General features: G+C 38.0%; 1 protein-coding gene across 1 annotated transcript; it reads left to right on the top strand.

The window, feature by feature from the left end:
* LOC109722830 lies at window positions 4,900–6,878 on the top strand. The gene is made up of 2 exons (XM_020250983.1): window positions 4,900–5,111; window positions 5,439–6,878. Exons 1-2 carry the CDS (start codon window positions 5,105–5,107, stop codon window positions 6,392–6,394), a joined length of 963 nt encoding a protein of 320 aa, XP_020106572.1. The 5' UTR covers window positions 4,900–5,104; the 3' UTR covers window positions 6,395–6,878.

Genomic DNA, 9,713 nt, shown 5'->3' with positions numbered 1-9,713 from the left:
ACCCGAGAGCAGTCTCCGCGCAACCTGCTGAAGTGTACCAGTACACCTTAATGGCTGTACCGGTACAGCAAGCAGAAAAACTGCTATTTCGCAGATTTCTTCGCTGAAAGCTGCCCTCGCGTCGCACGGAGTCTGTTTTGCGTCTATTTGGCGCCAACGCAACTCAGACTTGTCCCGACAATCTACAGAGCTGTCGACAAGCCTCCACAGCAGAACACTAGGGATCTCACACTAACACCCCACATTTAGCCATTTTACACCTATTTGATCGTTCGATCACTGTTTCTACACACTTTTGGTTTTTTATTTTTATTTTTGTCTTTTTTGTTCTCGTTACTGTTAACTGCCGAATTTTTCGACCTTTGACCTGATCAAAAATCTTCCTCGGGAAGCGTGTCGGGGTTGAAATGGCTCCGAAAGATGACCCTCGGAGTGTGCGCCCTTCGACTGGATTAAGCGATTCGGCTGATGAGGGATCGAATCAGCCGGGTCCGAAAGCTCTTTTCACTCTTCGGTTCGGCCGGATGAGCCGAATATGCGGGGAAAGTCGAAAATTAAGCCGGGAGATGAGCCGAATGGCTAGCACAACACAAAATCTGGTCGGCCTGAATAACCGAACGTGATTTTCTATTGAATAGAAAATGAAAAAGTACAAGAACAGATGAGTGATGCCCGTGGGGCAGACAGACTCCAAGTATATTCTACAAAGGAGTGATGCCAATGAGGCAGACAGACTCCAAGTATATTCTATAAAGGAGTGATGCCCATGGAGCAGATAGACTCCAAAGATCTAAGTTACAGGAACTCCTCCTAGGAAAAGCAGTAAATGCGAGAAAGAAATATGCAGGAAAATAAGGGTGGTCTTTTGTGCGCAGGGATAAAGACCTCTATTGCAGGCTTCAAAGTTACTATTTATAGCCCACATTATTAGTTTGTTGAAAGTAGTTGGGGGGAATGATTGTAACCATGATTGTGGAAGTTATACTAACTCCTCATGAAAGTTACGCTAACTCCTGATGGAAGTGACGTCCCAATCTTCAACCGTTTCCGCCTTCTTGTCCTTCAGGCGCCTTATTGCCGACTCCTGATGTACCACGTGTTCTTATTGGCTCATACGTGGGTTAGGTCGACTCAAGTTTGGTATCAATAGTTACCTTATATCTTCTCCGACGCCACGTTGTCTCAACTCCTGTAGTTACATTTATATGCTAAATTAATAAAGCAGATATTTTTTTTCAAAAAAAATTTCTTACTTAAGAAGTGAATGTGCCACTAAAAACATGTAATAAATTAATATTCACGTAAAGATCGAATAAGCCACGCACATTCGTTTAGATGCTCTAGATGCTGAAAAATAATTTCTTGAGCCCAAATCAAATTAACTATTTGAAAGGATAGTTGGATAATTATAATATTCAAATGTCGAGGTAATTAGTTCCGTATACTTTTCTCTTTATACAAGTAGTTACAGTAAATAAGGCCCTACAGATTAAAGTGTTATTCTATTACATCAATTTAATTGCGTTTAAAATTAAATTGTGACGAATATATATTTTAATACAATAGTTTGTGTGGTTATGATAATACAAATCATCTTATTTAGTTATTTATTACCATAAAATTTATAGCAATAATTTTGTAATGATTCTTGTTTGTCGCAAAATATATCATTATTAAAACTAATGCTTAATTATTCATTATAAAAATATTTATTGTTGACAAAAAAGAATCATTACAAAATTATTGCTATAAATTTTATGGTAATAAATAACTAAATAAGATGATTTGTATTATCATAACCACACAAACTATTGTATTAANAATTTTGTAATGATTCTTGTTTGTCGCAAAATATATCATTATTAAAACTAATGCTTAATTATTCATTATAAAAATATTTATTGTTGACAAAAAAGAAAATTCTAGTAGCTAGCGAGGAGACACCTTTCATCGATTCTATCAGTTTAGATATAGATACATCGAATCTAATCTAATCGAAAGGTAACTGGGCTCGTTAATATTAGCCTAAACCTCGTTCATCACTTAAGTACCCAATAAGTACACTAGTTAAAATACAATACAACACGTATTAGTGCAGAATGGATCTTGATCAATCTTTAGGACTACATCTTCAAAAACCCTAGCCACCCTACATTCATTGAACCTGGACACCTCTGAACCCTTGCATATTCATCCAACACATGTAACATCTATATATAATCGTCAATGATATAAAATAATAATGAAAATTGCCATGGGATTTTACTTCCCCAACAGCGATTCCTACACCATTCTCAGAATCACTTTCAATTTATTTTGGTTTTTGAAAAATGAAGACAAATGCTTTTGATAACGCCCTTCAAAACACCACCTTACTGGATTTTGTGAAAATAAAAAGATATGGTCATTACTGACCGTTCTTAACGTAAGTGGCAAAAGGACTTGGTTATTGGTACTTGAGATCCCAAGTTCGAATCTTAGTTGATTCACATTTTCAGTTAAATTTATTTCTAAACAAAATAAACGAAGCGGGTAGCATGTTATCTTTCTCTCTAAAAAAAAGGTATGATAATTAAAGCTAAATTTATAGTTGATAACAATATATTAAGGCAATTTTACATTTAGGGTGCGTTTGGTTCGAGTTATCCTGGCAGGATTACAGGCAATCCTGCCAGGATAACTATGTTTGGTTAATCCGCTATGTAATCTAGTTGTTAATGTAGGATTACAAATCGAGCAGGATTACATCGAAAATATTAATGGGAGGGGGGTCGTGTATCTTGCATTACTGAAACCCGTTAATACTACATATTATGTAAAATGACAATTTTACCCTCCAACAACCCCAAATCTAATTAACAGCATTATTTTCATCTCTATCTCGCCTTCCCCCGGCCCTCTCTCTCGCACGCCGCTTTCTCTCGCTCTCTCTCTCTGGACGTCTCTCTCTCTCTCTCTCTCTCTCTCTCTCTCTCACGCGAACACCTATCATCTTCTATTGCGTCGTCCTCCCAAATAATCATCACGATCTCCTTCCCTCCATTCGTCATTTCCGCAAAAAATAATATTCAAATGACCACAACAAGGGCAATTTTGAAAAAAACTATACTTTTATGTTAGGATTACTAAATTTTATAAACTGAACCAAACATATTAATGCTATAAACACTGTAATCTAGTATTACATTACTGTATTAAACCAAACGCTCTAATGTAGCATTAGTAGTAATCTCACGCCGAAATCCAAGATACCTGGATATGTCGAGATACTTTGTAATATTACATAACTCGAACCAAACGGGCCCTTAGGCTATTTTTAAACGATTATCCGAGGTCTTGCTTAATGTTGTTTTTGTCTTTTAATTTTTTTTTCAACTATATATATCAATAGATGAAGTTTTTATTTTTTTTTTCATAATTGGTTAGGTTGTAATACACTCCGTGATGATAAGAAATTGTAACTTTTTCGAAAAATCAATGATATGAAAAGAAGTAAGCTCTATGTTTTTATTTTTGGTTGTCAAATAAACACCTTATTCAAGAACCGATGCTTCCACACACTTCACATTTTTAATAAAATGAAAAACAAAGATCCAAAAATAAACTAGGCCTACGCTTTGGAAATTTCGTTTTTACCGTCAAACTTTTAATTCATTTAATTTGAGTTATTTTATAATTGTTAACAAATTTTGCCTGCACCTAATGCATCTGTACATCCTACGTTGTACATTCAGCTGCAATCCACGTATTTGATTTTCTAATCACTAATTCTCACTTAGCTACAAAATTTCAAGTAAAGCATTGGATGCTTTTAAAAAGAGTCGAGCTGCTATATATACTATTATGAGTTCAATCATCTTTATAGTCATAAGTTATTTTCGATGATAAAATTTTTGAATCGACGATTCATATCATTAAATATAATTTAAAACATTCAAACATTCTAAAAATCAAATTTTATGATTTTTGACATCATATGTTTTACGATCAAAGGTTCTCAAAATTAACAATTTTAACGGCCAATATAAGGCGTTTTTAGTCTAACGGTGTAGAAAAATCGAAATCGGTTGAATTTTTAATGAAAAATTCTATTCAGTATATCGATCAGTAACTATAATCTTGAATTGAAGAATTTGATCTTTTACTTTTATGAGATTGTTCAATTTTGATCGTTTATTTTAGATCGTCTTGATGGACTTTTTCATAATTTCAAAAATTTAGAAAATTTAATTTTTAAGTATTTCAAATACTCTAAATCATATTTTATTATATTAATATTTGATTCGGAAGCTGTATTGTTCAAAACGACTTACGAGTTTGCAAGTCTCCGACTCATAAGACTACGGTAGCATTACTCTAGTTAAGAACATAAAATGCGTGTAAAGGATGAATAGAGAGTCCATGCACAACTGTTTGGATGCACTAGGTGCTAGCAGTAGTTTCTCCGAGCCGAAATCACACATTTAAAAGAATACCTGCATAATCATACCCGAAGGACTAAATGTTTAGATAATTAGTTTCACACACTTCTATTGTTTACAAATAGGTCCAATAAATCTGGTTAACCTTTTCATCCATCATACTGGTCTAGATACAATGAATCAAATATGATCAAAAGGTATAAAACTCTATTATTGTCGTTTCGAAATATGCTTGAATAATCATACTTCGTACAACCACAGAATCACACCGGTTAAATTACAACACATACTCTGCGAAATATATCTGGATCAATCATTCGAACTCTAGCCACTCTACATTCATTGAACCTGGACACCTCCGCACCCATGCGCATTCAACGTACCTAGACATGTGCTACAAGCCCGTCCCCTCCCTTCCCATCACTCTCCTTAAGGCCTTAATAAGAGACCCCATCCCACACTCTCGCCACCCCACCCTTCAATTCTCATATACATTTCTTCGCTCTCACCGCTCTACTATATACTACGACTAAATACTAATACTACTCCCCGTGAAGTCACGTGCCCGTCCCGTCCCCGCACGTGCCGCGCCCCCTCGAACCGTGTGGAAGCCGCAGGGGTGGGCCCACCACCAGGCATCTTAACTTGTGCCCCAGCATATCCTACCACGTGTCCCTCAGCTCATGCCCAGTATATCCTCTCCGTGCTATTTCCCCGTACCCGCATCGCTCTTTTCTATTTAAAATTTTACCCAGAACAATTTCACCTACTAATGATCGAAATAACAAGCGGGAATATTCCTAGGTAAAATTCCATTTTGGCAGATTATAAAATTTCGCCATTTTTTCCACATCATTAGCCACGGTGAGCAGCAGTAGCGAGTCTAAATTACTTATGATGGCCAAATTGTGACCCACAGATGTCGACACTTCTCACATCTCCTAATATTCCATATCTCATGCTCCTCTTGTCTTCTATAAATCTCCATAACTCGCTCCAACATTTTTTTGGTAAAAGCGTCGGCGATGGCGGCAGCGGCATACATTCGGCCGAAGCGCGCGTCGGCCCCTCTTGATGCCGCCGCGAGGGCCCGCCTTCGCGGCGACGAAGTGGCGATGGGCGGGTACGACAGCAGCGGCAGCGAGCACGCGGCGCTCTCCGGCCTCATCCACGCATTCTTCGAGAGTGAGGCGGGCGGGGGTGACGCCGTCGACGGCGCTGCTGCGGCATCCGTGGCGGCGGCGACCGCGGTCGAGGATTCCGACGGCGGGGAGGAGTCCGACGCGGAGGACGGCGATCGGGCCGTGAAGACGGCCGAGGAGGTGAGGGCGCTTCTGGGTGCCGCCGGCAAGGGCGATTCCTTCCGGATTCGGCTGACGGCCGACGTGTCGGCTGCGGTGGAAGCGCTGGCGGCATTCCAGAGAAGCCGGTCGGCGTTCTGCCGCGCCGTGATGGCCCGGCTGCGCGAGTGCGGCTACAATGCCGGGCTCTGCAAGGCGCGGTGGGACGGGTCGAAGGGAATCGCCGCCGGCAACTACGAGTACATCGACGTCGTTGCCGCAGCTACGGCCGACGACGGCGTCGGGGGCAGAAGGTACATAATCGACGTCGGGTTCGCGGCGGAGTTCGAGCTGGCGCGGGCGACGGAGGAGTACGGGCGGGTGGCGGGGGCGCTGCCGGCGGTGGCGGTGGCGCGGCCGGAGGAGGTAAGGCGGGCGGTGAAGGCCGTGGCGAAGGCGGCGCGGCGGTCGCTGCAGAGCCGGGGGCTGAGCGTGCCGCCGTGGCGGAAGCGTCGGTTCATGGCCGCCAAGTGGCTCGGCCCCTACCGCCGCACCACCAACCCCCTGCCGGCCTCCGCGGGAGCCGCTGCGGTCGCGGTCGCGGCCGCTGGCGGCGGCGACGTTGTTTGCCGCGCGGTCGGGTTTGCGGCTCCGCTGCCGCAGCCCGAGAGGCCCTGCTATTATTATTATTAGATAGAAGATAGATAAAAATGTGTATGTAAATTTTCTCGACTATATAGTCTACTAGCCATTTTGAAATAAGATTCTTCAATTTATTTTTACTTAATAAATTAAAAAAAATTATAGCATCTTATTCCAAATTGGCTTATAGTTGAGAAATATATATATTATTATCTTTTATCTTTTATTTAGATACTATATTATTATTGTAACATTTGAATAGTAGAAACTAGAAGATGGATCGAATATGCGGCGGAGGGTCGGAACGAGAAGGTGTAGAGTAGTGGGGGATTGAGTTGGTGAGCGGCGCAAGATAGCGCGGATGGTGTCACTGTGACGTGGCATATGGTGTACAGTGACTTGTGTCGCGTAAAGGTCCACACGGGAGGAGGAATTAACAACATGGGGCCGTTTTGTTGATAAGACCATGTTGGGTATTGGATTATGAAATTGATTATTTCCTTGTTTATATATATTTTTTATTTTATTTTTTTAATTTTATTATATGGTGATTGAGAATTAATATAAATTTTACACTCTATCATTCAATATCTCAATATTTTTTAATATTAAAACTTTAATAAAAATTATAAATTGTTAGATAAATAAGGTAAAATTTACATTCTCTTTTTAGTGTACATCTAACAGTTTCTTAAAAATTTAGTGGTACGGTGAGAAAGGTAAAGATTATGATCACGATCTTACTATTTAATCTATAGCCTATTGGATGATAAAAAAATATGCTAGGTGTACACCTATATGAAGGTATAACTTTTATGCATACACTATTTTAGGATTCATGACAACTCAACTGAATTTTTAATAAAAATGAAAAAAAAATAAATGGACAAGACTTAGTACAAAATAAGATCTATATCTATTCTAGAGATTTATAGATAGTATTAATTGCTCAAATGGTGGAAGTGTAGATCTATATCAATATATATAAGTGCATCAATAGTTTTTTTTTTTTTAAAAAAATAATTGATAGCCAGAAGGAGATGTGAAAAAACATAAAAAGGGAGTGTGAAAAGACTCAGGATATAAGCAATATGATCTTAGGATTCTTGACAACTTAACCGAATTTTTAATAAAAATGAAAAATAAATAAATTGACAAGACTTAGTAGAAAATAAGATCTATATCTATTCTAGAGATTTATAGATAGTATTGCTCAAATGGTGGAAGTGTAGATTTATATCAATATATAAGCGCATCAATAGTTTTTTTTTTTTTTTGAAAAATAATTGATAGGCAGAAAGAATGTACGATTTTCAGCCCTTCGATAAAAGAATGTACGGTTAGAATGATAATGGTTCATGGTTAAGTTGATAGTAGTCTTCTAGGATTTTTTTTTTTTTTTTTTTTTTTTGAGAGATAGGTAGCACGCTACCCGCTTCGTTTATTTTATTTAGAAATAAACTTAGCTGAAAATGTGAATCAACTAGGATTCGAACTTGGGTCTCGGATACCAACCACCAAGCCCTTTGCCACTTGCTCTAGGGACGGTAGTCTTTTAGGGTTGAGTGGGTGGTTGGTTAAATAGTATGATCCAGTGGATAGAAATGATGAAAGTGGTAAATCTAAAGGCAGAAAATTCGGAAGCACTAAGTGCGTAGTGCTATCGATAGTATCCTAGTTGGACTCTATGGCAGTATTTGGCTCGGGAACAAGAGGGGAATAAGCCCTTGTTCCCCCCTTTGCTCCGAAACGCCGTGTTAGCTTTTCAAAAATAGTAGTTATTGGGTTCCTGGAATAAGCTGGTATAGTGCTAGAACTATTGTTCCATCGTTTTTCTAAAACAAGCTTGTTCCCAGGTAAGAATAAATTTAATTAAAGTCTAAATTTAATTTTAAATGTAGCATTAAATCACTAATTAACCTAATTAATATATTTAGATTATTATTTATTGCTTAAATAATAAAATAATAAAATAATTTATTATTTATAATTAATTTATTAATAATTTAATATATTTTATATAAATTAATATTTATATTGATCAACCATTAATATTTCAATTAATCTAATTAATTTTTTTAGTAGTTATCTAGCTAAAATAATATACTAACTAATTTAAAAGTTAAATTATTTTTTATAATTAATTAAAATCTAAATATTTTCTCCTGAATCAATTTCAAGTCCTACATGTAAAATTATACTACTAACTTAACTCTAAATTCAGATGTTAACTCTAATCCATGAATTTGAGTACTAACAAGAAAATAAACAAATGATACGTGTTGACAATATAAAAACTTAGGAGGTATTCTGGCGATTTCGGTAAACTTCAACCCACCTCGAAAAGCTAATCCAACTACTGCGAGAAGTCGAAAGAAGGGAAACATGCGCTCGCCCTGCCTCCCAACGACGTAACCGCGACGCATGCGCTCCCGAACGGCCCTCCGAAACGACGTCGAAAATCTTCCGAGCTCGAGTCGCGATCTCCACCTTGACCACGATCAAAACTAGAAAGAGAGAGAAAAAGGAAAAGTGCACACTCTCAGCTAATTGGGTTGATAAACATGAGGAAGGGTAGGTGGCATTTTTATCTACCAACAAAATGACCACCATACCTTTTACCAACTCAAAATGACAGCTGGAGTACCAGTACCCGATTTGGTTATCGATACTCGGCCTCTCAACCCGCAAGCTTGCACACAGGGTAGCGATAACAGCTCGATACCGTACCGGTACTCAGCATCAAATTGGCGCAGCCCGAGAGCAGTCTATTTAGAAATACATTGGGCTACCGGTACTCAACACAAAAAGCCTACACTTTGCAGATTCCAATGTTAAAACTCTGCTCTCGCGTCGGAATGAGTCCGTTTTGCATCTATTTCGCTCCAAAACGATTCCGACTTGTCCCGACATTCTCCAGATGTGTCGATAAACCTCAGATGCTGAAATCTCACTGGCAACCAACCACCAGGGATACTACAAAAATATTATATTATAAATTACTATAAGAAATAATTTTATATAAAATATACTAATATAAATTAATTATTTTACTTTTAAAAATATATTTAGACATTGTTCTACATTTTTTATCTAAACGCTATTAAGAATATATGTCTTCTAGAATATTTCCGAATGCATCCAAACATAAATTTACAATTGTTCTATCTTATACTGGAATATCCCTTGTTCTCAGGAATAACAAAAATTGTTCTCCAAAATTTAGTTCTCCAACCAAACGCAGCCTAAAGGCACTTCAAATTTAAATAAATATATAAATAAATATATTCAAATTTAAAAGGCACTTCAAATTTAAATAAATATATAAAGGATATTATTGTGGAAAACTTAACTTAATTCATATCAGTGT

The sequence above is a fragment of the Ananas comosus genome, linkage group 17 (genome assembly GCF_001540865.1).
Source record: "Ananas comosus cultivar F153 linkage group 17, ASM154086v1, whole genome shotgun sequence".
Taxonomy (NCBI): domain Eukaryota; kingdom Viridiplantae; phylum Streptophyta; class Magnoliopsida; order Poales; family Bromeliaceae; genus Ananas; species Ananas comosus.
Note: the sequence above shows the minus strand (reverse complement) of the source record. Positions and strands in the feature narration are given on the sequence as shown.